At 45.7% G+C, this 16,412-nt stretch overlaps 1 protein-coding gene across 1 annotated transcript in view; it reads right to left on the reverse strand.

Moving 5' to 3' along the window:
- Window positions 1–16,100, reverse strand: part of LDLR (low density lipoprotein receptor) — a 34,793-nt gene extending 18,693 nt beyond the window's left edge. The window contains exons 1-4 of the mRNA XM_057708748.1: window positions 15,891–16,100; window positions 4,639–4,761; window positions 3,528–3,650; window positions 726–1,112 (exon numbers count right to left, since the gene is read on the reverse strand). Of these exons, the coding sequence (XP_057564731.1) occupies window positions 726–1,112; window positions 3,528–3,650; window positions 4,639–4,761; window positions 15,891–15,957 (700 nt within the window). The 5' untranslated portion in view covers window positions 15,958–16,100. The remainder of the gene's footprint in view (window positions 1–725; window positions 1,113–3,527; window positions 3,651–4,638; window positions 4,762–15,890) is intronic.
- Window positions 16,101–16,412: the final 312 nt, after the last annotated feature.

Genomic DNA, 16,412 nt, shown 5'->3' on the forward strand with positions numbered 1-16,412 from the left:
TGCAAGAACTTCCCCAGTTCAGGGAGCACTGACTACTCTCAGGGCCACGTCTCCAACACAGTCGCCACTAACCACCTGTGGCTGTTTAAGTTTCAATAAATTAAAATGAAATCAACCTAAGAATTCCTTCTTTCAGTGACACCAGCCACACTGGCTAGCACTCGTGCACTGGGCAGCGTCACAGAAAGTTCAATCAGGTGGCCTGGATTCTAACCCAGGCCCACAAAAACCAATGCTGTTGCCCCATCTACAAGGGAGGAGGTCACAGCCCAGTGAGGTTAAGTCCCTGGCCAAGGGTCACACAGCTCGGATGTCACCAGCCAGGCTCAGAGCCCAGGATGCTTTCTGGACCAAAATAAAACTGCAGGTTGCGGTTTGCTCCCCTTGGCAAAAGAGATTAATTAAATAGGTGTTCTGAGGACTTCCCTGATGGTCCAGTGGTTAAGACTCCACCCTTCCACTGTGGAGGGCACCGGGGTCGATCCCTGGTCAGGGAAGTTCTGCATGCCACATAGTGCAACAGGAAAAAAAAAAAGTATTCGAGAGGGAGCTCCTTTGGAGCATAGCTTGTCCTCCATGTGATTGGAAAGACTGAAAGGAACATGAAATGGGACCGACTTTCTTGCTGTGTGATGCGACACTTTTTAACCACCTAAAGGTGCTGTCTCCGCCCCCCACCCGGGGGAGCCGGGGGACAGGGGAGGGGACCCCTGTGGTGCCCCTACCGCAGTTCTCCTCGTCAGACTTGTCCTTGCAGTCGGGGTCACTGTCGCAGCGCCAGCTGGAGTGGATGCACTCGCCGCTTTGGCAGTGGAACTCGAGGGCCGAGCAGGGGTTACTGTCCTGTGAGGGGGCGGACGGGTGGGGAACCCCACAATGCTGCGGCCACTCGTCCGAGCCGTCCTCGCAGTCGGGGTCGCCGTCACAAGCCCAGAGCTTGGGGATGCAGGTGGAGCTGTTGCACTGGAAGTTGGCGGGGCTGCAGGTGGCCAGGGGGCAGTTCTCCTCATCCGAGCCGTCTAAGCAGTCCAGGTCTGAGTCGCAGACGAACTTCGGAGCGATGCACTTGCCATCGTTGCAGCGGAACTCGTCCTGGGAGCATGTCTTGGGGGCTGCGGGGACCGACAGGAGACGACAGCCAGGTCACCAGGGAGTCCCCTCCCCCCAGCACACACACATCCCAACACCAGCCCATTGCACAGATGGGGACACTGAGCTGAGGAGAGGCTGGAGCCCAGCGAGTAGATTTGGGGCAGTGGTCAGGGGCCCTGGACGCGGAACCACTGCCCTGGCCTGATGGCCACCCAGCTCTTGGGCCCCCTCTGTGCCTCCGCTTCCTCATCTGTTCCTGTCTCCAAGTGTTGCTGTGAGGACTGTGGTGAGCTCTCAGGTTGGGCTGGGCACATGGGAAGCAGTAGTTAAGTTTGCACAGGGGACTTCCCTGGTGGTCCAGTGGTAAAGAATCCACCTTCCAATGCAGGGGACACTGGTTCGATCCCTGGTCGGGGAACTAAGATCCCACATCTGGGGGAGGGGGAAGGGAGCAACTAAGCCCAAAGGCCACAACTACTGAGCTTGTACGCGAGCAGAGAAAACCTGCAAGCAGAAACGAAAGATCCCACATGCCTCAGCGAAGATCCTGCATGCCTCAACTAAGACTCAACGCAGCCAAAGGAAAAAAAAAAGAGTTTGCACAAAGAATATAGTCAATATCTTATAGTAAACTGTAATGGAAAAGAACACGAAAACGAAGATGTGTGTGTGTGTATGTGTGTAATTGAATCACTTTGCTGTATGCCTGAAACTAACACAACATTGTAAATAACTCTACTTCAATAACTTAAAAAAAAAAAAGCAAAAAAAGTTTGCTGCTATTGATTATTTTTATTTATAATGACATTGGATTTTTTAACTGAAGTATAATTGACTTACAATACTATGTTAGTTTCAGGTGTACAACACTGATTCAATATTTTTATTTTTATTTTTATTGACTTATTCATTTATTGGTCACCAGGGATGGAACCCGCTCCCCCTGCAGCAGAAGCACAGAGTCTTAACCACTGGACCGCCAGTGAAGTCCCTGATTTGTTATTTTTGGACAGTGCAAAACGATCACTGCTGTATGTCTAGGGAGTTCCCTGGTGGCCTAGTGGTTAGGATTCTGGGCTTTCACTGCTGTGGCCTGGGTTCAATCGCTGTTTGGGGAACTGAGATCCTGTGAGCCCTGTAGCTCAGCTGAAGGAAAAAAAAAAACCCATTATATAAGTCTAGTTACCGTTACCATGTGTCACCCTACAAAGTTATCACAATATTATTGACTGTGTACCCCATGCTGTGCATTACGTCCCTGTGACTTATTTATTTTACAGCAGGAAGTTGGTACATATTAATCTCCTTCACCTATTTCACTCAACCCCCCGCCCCCCTGCCAGTTTTGCTGGTATTGTTAAAAAGCCCCCCAAAAAGTGGTAATTATGTGAAGTTATGGAAGTGTTAACTAACCCTATTGTGGTAGCGGTAATCATTTCACAATATATACCTGTATCCAGTCATCACATAGGACATTAAACGTACCAAATGTCACATGTCCATTATATCTCAATAAAGCTGGAAGAAAAATAAAATGCCTGGAAAAGGGCACCAATCCATTTTATTTTAAAATGTTCTCCAGGGAGTTGTTTCATCAGATGACCACTAACCAAGGTTAGACGTGCATCTCTAAGGAAAATGTAAGCAAACACTCACTTTCCGGGTTTTAGGGCTTGTGGGATTCTCAGTTCCCCGACCAGGGATTGAAGCTTGGCCCCAGCAGTGAAAGCCCGGAATCCTAACCACTTGGCAACAAGGGAACTTCCCCTTTATAGTTTTATTTAAGACTCTCTTAGGGGTTTTCATATTTTGTGAACTTGAAGATTTGATGTGATCTCACTTATTTAAATTTTCTCTAGTTTTGGTGTGTTTTTTTTGTAAGAGCCTTATTTTGTTAAAAAAAAATCTACACAATTGAAAGAGAAATTATGGACTTCCTTGGTGGCACAGTGGTTAAGAATCCACCTGCCAGTGTAAGGGACATGGGTTCGATCCCTGGTCCGGGAAGATCCCACATGCCACAGAGCAACTAAGCCAGTGTGCCACAACTACTGAGCCTGCGTGCTGCAACTACTGAAGCCTGTGTGCCTAGAACCCGTGTGCCTAGAACCCGTGCTCCACAACAAGAGAAGCCTGAAATGAAGAGTAGCTCCCACTCACTGCAATTAGAGAAAGCCTGTGCGCAGCAATGAAGACCCAACACAGCCCAAAATAAATAAATAATAATAATAATAAAGGAAATTGTAAGTAATGGATAAAATCAAAGAGCCAAGACAGAACCAGCTGCAAATTGCTTCCGCCTCTGAGACTCTCGGCCTTATTTCTTCACAGAACCCTCAGCTTGGGGAACAAATTCTGACCTCACCCGGGAACCCTGTCAGGTCACTTGGACGAGGCCAGGGCCCACAGACCACCAGGCCAGGGACCCCACTTACAACAGCCTTCCTCGTCTGAGCCGTTCTCACAGTCCAGCTGGCCGTCACATCTCCAGGACTCGGGAATGCAGCGGTTGACACGGCCCCCACAGCTGAAGTCCCCTGCCTTGCAGGTGACAGACACTATGGGAGAAACAGGATTGAGCCTTAATCCAGAGGGAAGACCAACCCACCTCGCCAGTCCAAGCTTTGCAGGGAAAAACCCATAGTTTTCTGTCAATGCCAAGCCTACTTTTGCAGGTCAAAATGAAGGTCATTTAATGGAGCTTGTTGAAAATTAGATGCTAGGTGCTGCAAAGGTTTTCGAATGAGATAAATGTGTTGCTTGCACAGATTTGTGAATGTATTAATGCTACTGAACTTTATTTTTTTTAATTTTTAAAATTTGTTGGCTTTTTAAACATTGAAGTATAGTTGATTTACAATGTTGTGTTAGTTTCAGGTGTACAGCAAAGTGATTCATTTATAAATATATATATATTCTTTCTTTTTCAGATTCTTTTCCCAAATAGGTTATTACAGAACATTGAATACGGAGTAGAGCTCCCTGTGCTATATAGGAGGTCCTTGTTGACTATCTGTTTTATACGTAATAGTGTGTATATGTTAATCCCAAACTCCTAATTTATCCCTCCCACCTCCCCCCAAAGTGTTCACTTTTAAATGGCTAATTTGTGTGAAGTGAATTTCACTTCAATTTAAAAAAAAGAAAAAAGAAAAAAAAAAAAGAGCCTTTAAAAGAAAGCTCCAGTAATATCTTCTCTCATTTCCCAATTCACAGCCGAATACATCAGTTTGATGACCTATTTCCACCAAGTCTATCACCTGGTATCATCAAATCACTTTGCTGTACAGCAGAAATGTTTATTTATGTATTAAAAAAAATTTTTTTTGACGTGCTATGGCTTGCAGGGTCTTAGTTCCCCAAGCAGGGATCGAACCCCAGCCCCCTGTAGTGGAAACGCAGTATCTTAACCACTGGACCGCCAGGGAAGTCCCTGTACAGCGGAAATTAACACAACATTGTAAATCGACCATACTTAAATTAAAAAAAAAAAAGAGTTTAAAAGAAAAAAGGTTAGGACGGGTGTCATGCCTAAAGGGGACTCACTGCACGTCTCCTGGGACTCATCAGAGCCGTCCTGGCATTCAGTGCTCCCGTCACAAACCCACTTGTAGGAGATGCACTTCCCATCTTGACACTGGAACTCGTTTCTCCCACATTTGTCTTCCACTGAGAGAGAAGGAAAAGAGAAGGAAGGATCAGGGCCAGGATCAGAAACTGACCACACTGTGTCAATTTCCTGCCAACTGAAGAATGTACCAGAAATACAACCTACTACAACAGTCAAGTACCCAGAAAATGAAACACGCACAACAAATTAAATTTCATGATCCAAAAGTATCGTGGAGGATGCAATGAATCCATCCAAAAGAGAGATTTGTCCGCACTGTGAGATTTTGGCATCATCGTTGTTGAGTCCAAAGTATGGATTCATTGGTCTATGGGAACAAAATATTAGAACCTGGGTGCACATTAACAAAGAAAAGAAAATTATTTAGCATATTACAGACCTGTATTGGAAACAGTACCAAGGAAAACTGAGGCTGCAAAAACATTAAGCTCGAGGAAAACGTGAAAAGCTTTCTCAGGTAGGTAGAAAGGAACTATAATGAGACAAAAATTATGAGAAATTGTTAATGTAGAGGTCAGAGAGCAGACATCCAGCAGAAAAGATAATTGTATAACTAAAGTTCAGATCAAAAGAAACGGGACACAGGACTTCCCTGGTGGCACAGCGGTTAAGAATCTACCTGCCAATGCAGGGGACACGGGTTCGATCTCTGGTCTGGGAAGATCCCACATGCCTGGGAGCAGCTAAGCCCGTGTGCCAGAACTACTGAAGCCTGAGTGCTGCAACTACTGAAGCCTGCATGCCTAGAGTCCGTGCTCGGCAACAAGAGAAGCCACCTCACTGAGAACCCTGTACACAACAGAGTAGCCCCGGCTTGCCACAACTAGAGAAAGCCCCCGAACAGCAATGAAGACCCAACACAGCTGGAGGAAAAAAAAGAAATGGGACAGACACAGTAACAAAAGATCTAATCAAGAGAAAACTTTCTAGAAAAACAAAGACTCGGATTTTGAGAAAAATGAGGAACAAGTGAGTGTTTGGGAAGTTTTCTAAAATATATTTTTGCACCTTGGAAAAGAGAGCAACAGAGTATGGACTGCTTTTAGTTTTAGATGTTACACTTTGATATAGAAGGCATTGTTATGTGTGAACTATGATCAAAGCAAACTTTTATTGGTTGGTAATACCTGATACTAATCCTTTAATCTCTAAAGATAAACTTTGATCCCCTTTGTAATCTAAAATAATGCGACCAAGAAAAATTATGATCTGGTTCATTTCAGGATAAGGAAATAAGACAAAAAAAAAAAAAAGAAGAAGAAGCTAGCAGCAATTTCCTGATTAGTCAGATGTTCTATAGGCAAATAGTATGTAAAATATAAGTTTTGACTGATGGCTACATTTTTTATATTTTTCATCACATTTGTAAGAAGGTTAAGAATGTTTTTTCTTTTATTAATTTATTTTGAATGTTAGCTGTAACAAAAAAAATAGTTTAATGGTTTGTGCAAAATTCATTCATTAGTTCGTTTCGCACAAAGGCAATTAATGAATGCATCACAACTGAGGCAAAAATTATATCTCTGGAAAGTTATTCCATTCCTGGGAGAATCTTCCAGACAAAAAGAACAGAAGACAGTAGATCCTTTAATGATTTTTCTCATGGGAGAAGTCTCTCCTTCCTTCATTCTGGAGATGGGAGAGGAAGATTCAGGATCTTATACGCTTTGTGTCTTTTTATGTATTTAGATTTTTTTTCCCTTGATATTCTCTTTAAACACCTATAATTTGTTTTTATCCAAAGTGATATTGCCTAGAGCACATGAATCATCTACACTTGGTTTAGTAAACGGATTACAGGTAAATTAAAATTTTTGTTGCTTGAAAAAAAAAAAAGGAATTTCCACACATAATTCTTCAGCTCTGAGACTACTGAAGAATGTTTCCAAGTATGTTCTCCTCCTTCTCCATATCATTAAGACCTTCAAGTTTTAGTTGGGCACATGAGCCAAAAGAGGATCTGTGATTTCCCAATTTCCCTTGCAGTTAGGTGTGGCCATGGGACTGAGTTTAAGCTAATGAGCCACGAGTGGATCTAAATGTGCAAAGTTCCCAACCTTAGATGGAGGCGTTGACAAGTTTATTCCTATTTTTTTTAAGTCTTTATTGAATTTGTTACAATATTGCCTTTGTTTTATGTTTTGGCCCTTTGGCCACGAGGCATGTGGGATCCTAGCTCCCCAACCAGCGATCAAACCCACATCCCCTGCATTGGAAGATAAAGTCTTAACCACTGGACCGCCACGGAATTTCCAAGTTTATTTCTGTTAATGAGCACTTTGCCCCTCCCACCCTCAACGTACGAGAAAAAAGAGACCTAATCAGATATGATGGAAGGTCGAGCCAAAAAAAAAATCAAAATGATCAAGGACACTCTTTAAAACGTGCCCTCCTGTGCCCAACTGTTAACAATTAACCTTGCCCTTAGTACTCAGCCATAAAAAAGAATGCAATAATGCCATTTGCAGCAACATGGATGGACCTAGAGATTGTCATACTAAGTGAAGTAAACCAGACAGAGAAAGGCAAATATCACACAATATCTCTTATATGTGGAACCTTAAAAAAAGATACAAATGAACTTATTTTCAAAACAGAAACAGACTCACAGACACAGAGAAAAGACTTATGGTTACCAAAGAGGAAAGGGGTGAGGGGCAGATAAATTAGGAGATTAATATATACACAGTACTGTATATAAAATAGGTAACCAACATGGACCGACTGTAGAGCACAGGGAACTACATACTCAATATCCTGTAATAATCTATAAAAGAATCTGAATCACTTTTGCAAAACAACCCTTGCCCTGAGTACATCACAATTTGAGATTTTAACTAACTATAGTAGGAAGCCATTACGAAGAAGATATTTTTAAATGTTGTGTGTTTGATTTTTTTTCTCCTGGCTGTGTTGGGCCTTTCTCTAGTTGTTGTGAGTGGGGGCTACTCTTCGTTTTGGTGCTCGGGCTCTAGGCTCGAAGGCTTCAGTAGTTGCAGTGCTTGGGCTCAGTAGTTGTGGCATGCGGGCTTAGTTGCTCCACAGCATGTGGGATCTTCCCAGACCAGAGATCGAACCCGCATCCCCTGCATTGGCAGGTGGATTCTTAACCACTGCAGCACCAGGGAAGTCCTGTGTGTTTGATTTTTATCTCACCTTTTTAACATATCTGCTTTTCTGTATAGTTACAGCTTGTAATGTACATCACACACTAGTACATGTATATGATAAATAATTACATCAGGGAGGACAGGCTCAAAACTTTTTTAACCAATGAGGGTATGCAATTAAAAGAATTTGGAGACCAACTGGTTAAGACCAGGATCAAAGACTTTAGGGCCCAAATTCGATGTGAAATACTGGATTGGATCTTGAAAGAGGAAAGGACCGTTAAAGAAAAAAAAAATGGATGAAATCCAAAGAAAGTCTGGAGTTTATGAAAATATGCAGATGTTAATCTCTTACTTTTGACACATGTACTATAATATGTAAGATGTTAATATTGGGGGAAACTGAATGAGGGGTATGAGAATTCTCTGTAATATCTCTGCAACTTTTCTTTATATCTAAGAAGTCCCAAAATAAGAAGGTAATTTTTCTTCAACTCCTTGAGGTGAAAGATGACATACAAGGACTTCCCTGGTGGTCCAGTGGTAAAGAATCCACCTTCTAGTGCAGGGAATGCATGTTCGATCTTTGGACAGGGAGCTAAGATCCCACATGCCATGGGGCAACTAAGCCTGTGTACCACAACTACAGAGCCTATGCACCCTGGGGCCTGTGCACCACAACTAGGGAGAGAAAACCCAAATGCCACAGCTAGAGAGAAGCCCGCATGCAGCAACTAAGAGCCCATGTGCCACAACAAAAGATCCTGCATGCCACAACTAAGACGCGTCACAGCCAAAAATAAATAATGTTGTTTTTTTTTTAAAAGATGACGTACATTAGATCATTGCAGTTCTTTCAAATGAACAATGAATGTGAATAAAGATTTGTGGAGCATCATTGGGAAAAAAAGACTTTAGGGCTGGAAGGCGTGTGAAAGCAAGAACTTAAGGTGATGAAGGAAGAGCTACGAGTCTCCAATTCATCCCATTCTTGGCCAGAATGGAAGTGTGGGCTCCACCTAAGTTAAAGCCAAGACATAAGGTGGCAGAGAGGTGAAGGTGGCCCACAGCTGGAAGGGAGCAAAAGAACGTGCCTAGATATTTCTTTTCCAAGCTCACAGATGTATGGTCAGTGTTCCCTCCACCCATCCCATTTCCTTTCACACATACACATCTGCAAAACACCTATTTTCCCTGTAAAATGCCGTCCTGAAACCTCTATAAACAATGAAGAGGGAGGCCTGAGGTCACCAGATTTCACCAACTGTTCCCACTCCAAAGCAGTGCAAATTACAGTGTTATGGAAATGGCATTCTTCTGCCTCCGTACTGGATCTGGTAAAAATGTCACAACCTCAGATCCCCAAATCCCTGCAGTTCCCTCTGATGCAACACCCCTCCCAACTCCCACCTCTTTGCTCAGCTAACAGTTCAACTTTGAATATATATTTATTTATTTTATTATTTATTCACTTATTTTGGCTTTGCCGGGTGGGTCTTAGTTTCCCCATGCAGGATCTTTTTTTTTTTCCTTTTTTGTTTTTAAGAACTTTTATTGAGATAGAATTGACATACAATAAACTGCATATATTTAAAGTGTACAATTTGATTTTTTTTCTTATTAGTAATGTATATATGGCAATCCCAATCTCCCAATTCATTCCCCCCCCAATCATCCCACCGCTTTCCCCACTTGGTGCCCATATGTTTGTTCTCTACATCTGTGTCTCCACTTCCGACTTGCAAACTGGTTGATTTATACCATTTTTCTATATTCCTCATATATGTGTTAATATACAATATTTGTCTTTCTCTTTCTGACTCACTTCACTCTGTATGACAGTCTCTAGGTCCATCCATGTCTCTACAAATGTCCCAATTTCGTTCATTTTTATAGCTGAGTAATATTCCATTGTATATTTGTGCCACATCTTCTTTATCCATTCATCTGTTGATGGACATTTAGGTTGCTTCCATGTCCTGGCTATTGTAAATAGTGCTGCAATGAACATTGGAATGCCCATGCAGGATCTTTTAGTTTTGACATGCGGACTTCTTAGCTGCAGCATGCAGGATCTAGTTCCCTGACCAGGGATAGAACCCCGGCCCCCTGCATTGGAAGCGTGGAGTCTTACCCACTTGGACCACCAGGGAAGTCCCTAACAGTTCAACTTGGAAGCTAATCTTCCCCAAAACTGGGTTTGGCACCCACGTGAGCCCCTAAAACACCCATTTCTCACTCCTAACACACAATATCAAAAGACTCTGTTTATCGTGTATCCCCCAGCCTAGACTTAAACTCCTTGAGAGTAAGGAATGTCTTTTTCATCCTTTCAGCATGAAACTGTCAGAGCCCAAGGCCTGACACAGTCACAATAAGACTTATTCAATAGGTATGCTGAAAATCAGGGCCAGGTCCATCACCTTTGCCGGGCAAAGATTTCGGAAAACAGGAACTCTTCCACATTCATCTTTTAGGAGGGCAATAGGGCAGAATCTGTCAAAATTCAAAGTGCAAAGTCCCTGGGACCCAGAAGAAATATTAACACAAGTTCATAACAATGTCAAGTTCAAAAGAGGTTCAAAGCTTTTCTTTTTTCTTTTTTTGGCCATGCTGCACAGCATGAAGGATCTTAGTTCCCCCATGAGGGATCGAAACCATGCCCCCTGCAGTGGAAGCTCGGAGTCCTAACCGCTGCACCGCCAGGGAAGTTCCCCAAACTTTTGTTATAATAGAGAAAAGGGGGAACAATTGGTGGTATTTTAAAATATGATCGCAAATTCCATGACACTCCCTCCAAAAGGTGAGCCTAATTCCTCATGCCTGGCATGTACTCAGGACTTAGAGACTTGCTTCTAATAAACAGAAAAGGCAGACATGATGAGGTGTGGCTTCTGACCTTATATCATGAAGCCACTGCAGCCTCCTCCAGAATCTCTTGGATTCCTTGCTCTGAGGAAGCCCTTTGCATGTCCTGAGGTGCTCCATGCTGCAAGTACCTGAGGCCTTCCGCCAAAAGCCATTGAGGATGCCATCTTGGAAGGGAGGCTTCAAGCCCCTGTCAAGCCCTCAGATGACTGCAGCCCCTGCGAATATGTTTTTTCCTGGGGTATCTGGACGGCAACTTCATGTGAGACCCTGAGCCAGAACCACCCTGGCTATGCTGCTTCCAAATTCCTGACCCACAGAAACTTCGACATAATAAATGTGTATTGTTTTTGGCCATTAAGTTTCAGGGTAATTTGATATGCAATAGATAATTAATACGCAACCTAACTTAAGAAGGTATGTCTGGGACTTCCCTGGTAGGGCAGTGGTTAAGAATCCACCTGCCAATACAGGGGACATGGATTCGATCTCTGGTCCAGGAAGATCCCACATGCTGTGGAGCAACTAAGCCCACATGCCACAACTACTGAGCCCATGAGCCACAATTACTGAAGCCCTCACGCCTAGAACCTGTGCTCCACAACAAGAGAAGCCACCTAACTGAGAAGCCCAAGCACCACAAGGAAGAGTATCCCCCACTCCCCACAACTAGAGAAAAGCAGCTTGCAGGATCTTAGTTCCCCTACCCAGGATCGAACCCAGGCCCCCTGTAATGGAAGTGTGGAGTCCTAACCACTGGACTGCCAGGGAATTCCCTGTTCAGTTTCTTTTGCTCCAGAGTAGATACTATTTATGTGAAATTCTAGTTCAGGCAAAACTAACCTATAATGATAGAAATCAGATTAGTGGTGGCCTCTGGTGTGTGGGGCTGGTGAGTAAACTGGAGAAGGGAACCGGAACTTTCTGGAAGGTGAGAAATTCTCTAGATCCTAATGAGAGGTGGTTACACGGAAGCAGATGTTTATTGCAACTCACTGAACTCTTTACTTATCTGTCCATTTTATAGTATGGCAATTACACCTCAATTTTGAAAGAAAACAAACTCCGGGTCTTCAAAGCTCACCTCCAATGTTCCTGCCAGAGGTTAGGAAACCAGTCAGGTGAGATTATGAGAGACATGAGGAGGGGCCACAAGGAGGCTACAGGTGATAAAAAGAGAAACACAAAGAGTGTTTAGAAGCATCAACAGAACTTGGTAACTGAAATACAAGGAGGCCAGGCTGGAGGTCGCCCCAGTGGAGAGCCCAGGAGTCCCGAATGAGCTGAGCTCATTCAGGAGAACTGGATGAGCTAAGCTTTGGAATCTGCTGCTATCACAACACGGACTGATAAATGCATCGCCCCACTACTGAGCCCAATAAGATATCTCCTTCAGAGGTGCCTCTACAATACACCCCACACCCTACTGACTCACAGCCAAACTGTGATTATGCCTGAAAAAGGAAATGACTCACTTATTCCTGGCACACAGTGTGGGCAAAATACAATCAGAATACCAGGACTCTCAGCAAAAAAAGTAAAAAAGGGAAGTTCAGGCAAGGGGCATTCACAATGAGGACCCCAGAGGAGGAACTTCTGTCATCCCTTCTCCCAACCAGGCGATTGATTGCAGTTTCGATTACCACAAATCCACTTTGCACCAGGAATCAGCCTACATGCAAAATGTGCTCCCGGAAAGGCTAGAAATATTAAAACATCTTAAGGCCCTTTAAAGAGGGTTAGGGACTTCCCTGGTGGTGCAGTGGTTGAGAATCCGCCTGCCAATGCAGGGCACACAGGTTTGATCCCTGGTCTGGGAAGATCCCACATGCCGTGGAGCCACTAAGCCCATGAGCCACAACTCCTGAGCCTGCACTCTAGAGTCCTTGAGCCACAACTACTGAGCCCACATGCCATAATTACTGAAGCCAGTGCAACTAGAGCCCCGTGCTCCACAACAAGAGAAGCCACCGCAATGAGAAGCCTGTGTACCGCAACGAAGAGTAGTCTTGCTTGCCAAAACTAGAGAAAGCCAGTGCATAGTCAAAATTTTTTTAAAATTTTAAATTTAAAAACATAAAACAAAGAACAACTCCTTCCTTGGATAACAAGCCTTGCCCCGGCAACAGTTAATCAAATATTTGCTTATCGTAGTCGGCTGAAGACCCTACCAACAGGAAGACTCCACTACTACCTATTTTTATCTGAACAGGTCATCCAATAGCTGGCCAACAGCTCCAGACAATGTTTGAATGAAAAGTGAATGGATTTCACCATTACAGACAACAGTCAACTGGGAAATAAGTCCCATAGCCTTGCTCAGGAGGATGGGGATAACGAACAGTGAGCACCAAGGCAGAGCACATCAGATGGGTGTCTCCACAGCAGGCAACACTGTCCTGAGCAATGGGTCAGAACTAGTCAAACACCACAGCCCAAAGAAACCACATCTCTTTCTTATTTCCCTCCTGTTCCAGAAGCAAGGTTTGCGTTCTCTATGTCAGTTTCATTTGAATTTCAGCAAAAGCAAAATTCAAATTTTGCTGGAGCTCACCATCCCATATCTCCTCAACCTGGAGATGCCTAAAATTACATAAGCACTGCACCCCCATCTCGAAAAAAAAAAAACTAAACTCTAGCCCTTAGACCTCTCCTGTCATGAATGACAAGTCAGGAACAAGGTTATCGAAACAGAAAAGGAGAATACACATTTCTGCTTTTTCTCCAGCACACAAATAAGGTGGTAAATGCTTTCGATGTTTTCCTTCCGCTGCTACTGAAGACAGCGGTTGTTCAAGGAAAGCAAAATAATACATGGAATTATTTCCTTGAGAAAGAAATGGCTGGAGCTAACAGACCCAGCAGAAAATGAATGGGGGTGGGGGGGGGGGGTGGGGAGCTTGTTTCTATCCCTGTTCACTGCTGGCTACTTCCAGTGTCTTAGCAACGCATGGTCTCTTGTGAGACAGTGGGGCAGAGTGTGGATGCTATTAACGTACTTAATGTGGAATGTGAAAGGCCATCAAAGCACTGAGCAAAAAGGCATCTAGAACTGGGTCTTATCAGGGGAGGAACCGTACAGATAAGAGCAGGAATACCCTGGAAAGACAGAATGAGGCACATATTTCTCTTAAAGGTTTGCAGTCTTGAAAATACTCTTCCTATCTTTTGCCAGTGTTGCCCTGGGAGAAAAATGTGCCTGGTAATGATCAATGAACCCCCTAGGGCAGACACAACTCTTAGAGGGACCACTCAACTTTCTGAGTTTGGGTGTGTCCTTGGCATATTTGCTACTCCACACACAATTGTTATCTGATTTTGATCTGACTCAGGGAAAGCATGCAGCTAAGATTCCAATTACTTCTATTCCCCGAGGAAACGGACATGAAATCCCCGCCCCCTCGGGGCAGACTGAAGTAGTCAGGGCTGCTACCAATGTACATCATCATGTACTCAGAGAAGATACGGAGTAGCTGTCAGCTCTCAGGAGTCTGGGGAACACACTGGGACTCAGAGTCTCCTTGAGAATCGAAATATATAAGATCCTCAGCCTCCCAGTGAAAGAGCAAACTGAAGCAAGCAACACATCTTGCTCAAGACCTCATTACCATTATTTCCTTTTAGGGAAGGAGTGGATCAGTGTGTGAAATACAGGCTAATCAAGTGTCTCTTGACCAAGCCATGCTTCCTCTGCTTTACACAACTGAATGGCCTAATTATTACATTAATCCTCTGCAATGTGGCTGCAACCTCCCTTCCTCTCCTCCCAGAGGAAACTGATGTGTCACAGATACTGATTCCCAGAGTTCAAACGTCTCCGCTCAAAGCCACCCCCCTGCCAAAAAGAAAAAGAAAAAAGAAGAAAAAAGAAAAAAGCTTCCTGCATCCTGTTAATCAGACAATCCCAGTTCTTTTCTAGGTCCAGCTGGTTGTTAAGCAGGAAAAGGACCGTTTCTCCTGGGCAAGATCAAATGCCTCTGGCAACCAATGGATAACTCCGGATGGTGCACCAACTAGCCTCTTGCCCAAATATAAATTTCAAACCCCCTAAAACGAAAGGTCTTCATATGGGCATCTCAACTGAACCCATTTAGCGCCGCTGAACCAACAAGGCAACCCCTAGGGGTTCATCCGGTCCCTGTCTCTCGGTCCCTGCCTGGGCTCGGCTGAAGGTGGCCAGCAAAGTGCCCTTCACATCCGATCGAGGAGGAGCAGGAGTTTCTGAGGCAACGTTTCAGCCTAGGAAGAAACTGAAGCCTTGAGAGTGGCCTGGGGGGCACATCTGCGAACTTGTGCCGGGCGGGCGGGGTGAGGGGGGCCCCCGAGGACAAAGTGGGGACGGACGCCTCGCTACAGATCGAAGAGGACACTGAGGCCTTCGCTGACGGGCCGAGGCGCTCGGCGGGTGCCTCGTCCATGCTCGCAGAGGTTCTCCAGGGGCCCGGGACATGACGCCTCCTTTGTGACAGAAGCCGGGATCGACCCGGGGAATCTCCTGCAACCTCCTCTCTCGAAACGAGGTGCGGCGCGGGTCGTGCGCCGGCCCCGCCCCGCGCCGCGTGGGCCTCCACAACCACCTCCTCCCATTGGCCGAGGGGAGTGGCTCGAGGGTCGCCTGTTCGAAAGGCGCCCTATGGGAGCTCGGGGGCGGGGCTGGAGGCGGGGCTGGAGGCGGTGGCCTTGGGCGGAAGCGTGGTGCGGAGTCGGCTAAGGACGCGTTCTGCTCGAGTCCCGGAGCCAGCGGCGCCCTCGGGCAGCACAAAGCCAGCCTGGCCGCCACCGTAACCCCTGAGGGTGAACTGGCGAAGGGGAGCGCCCGCAGGGACCTCCAGGCTGAGCAGCCTAGTTTCGGGACACTCTAACCCCTAGAATAATTCTGGGAGGGGGTCTCTCCCTCGCGGGTGAAGACCCACGTACCCCGCCGGCTCTAAGACAAGAGGGTCCCCCATTGGGTGGTGACTTATGGGGAAAGGCGCATCTCGTTTCCCTTGACTCCCCCAGACCCCCTTAACACTCGCGCCCCGCTTAGTGCTCCCTCCAGCCATTTGGGAAGGACTTCGTGCCATTTTCCCACAAGTCTCCCAAGGATGGGATAATTTTTCGTTCTCTCCCCTCCAAAATTTACCAAGGGGCTCCCCGAGTTCGGGGGCTCATCCCCACCCCGCGTGGGCTTCTGGAGCCAGCCTTACCTGCAGCCGCCCAAGCAGCGATGAACAGGGCGACAGCCCAGCGCAGCCCCCAGCTCGCGAGCCTCATGTTCTCAGCCTCCGCCTGTCACGCCCCGACCCCGGCTGCTGTCCGCTGTGTCAGCTCTGGAAACCCGGGCTTCGCGCGGCCAGGACGCGACTGCACGCGGGGCCAGTCATTTGCAGGATTTCAATGTGAGGTTTCCCGTAGAGGGAGGAGTTTGCAGTGGGGTGATTTTCAAATATCTTCACCTCACTGCGAGAGGAGGAGTTTCGAGAGGCGGGGTTTCGAACGGCCGATGTGACATGGGCTCCTTAACCCGTGAAGCTCTGACTCAGATTCCAGGCCTTTCCAAATTCGCTGCGGGACAGGCTGCCAGATCTGTCCCATTTGGGTAGCCCCTGAAGAGCTGAACCGCCCCCACGCCCATCCCAAAGTGGAAATGCACGTCTGCTGAAGGATCTCCCTTAAATTTCTCCTAACTTTTAATTGTTACGTTCTCTTCGGTGCCCAAAGATTAGCAA

Source organism: Hippopotamus amphibius, chromosome 15 (assembly GCF_030028045.1).
Source record: "Hippopotamus amphibius kiboko isolate mHipAmp2 chromosome 15, mHipAmp2.hap2, whole genome shotgun sequence".
Lineage (NCBI taxonomy): Eukaryota > Metazoa > Chordata > Mammalia > Artiodactyla > Hippopotamidae > Hippopotamus > Hippopotamus amphibius.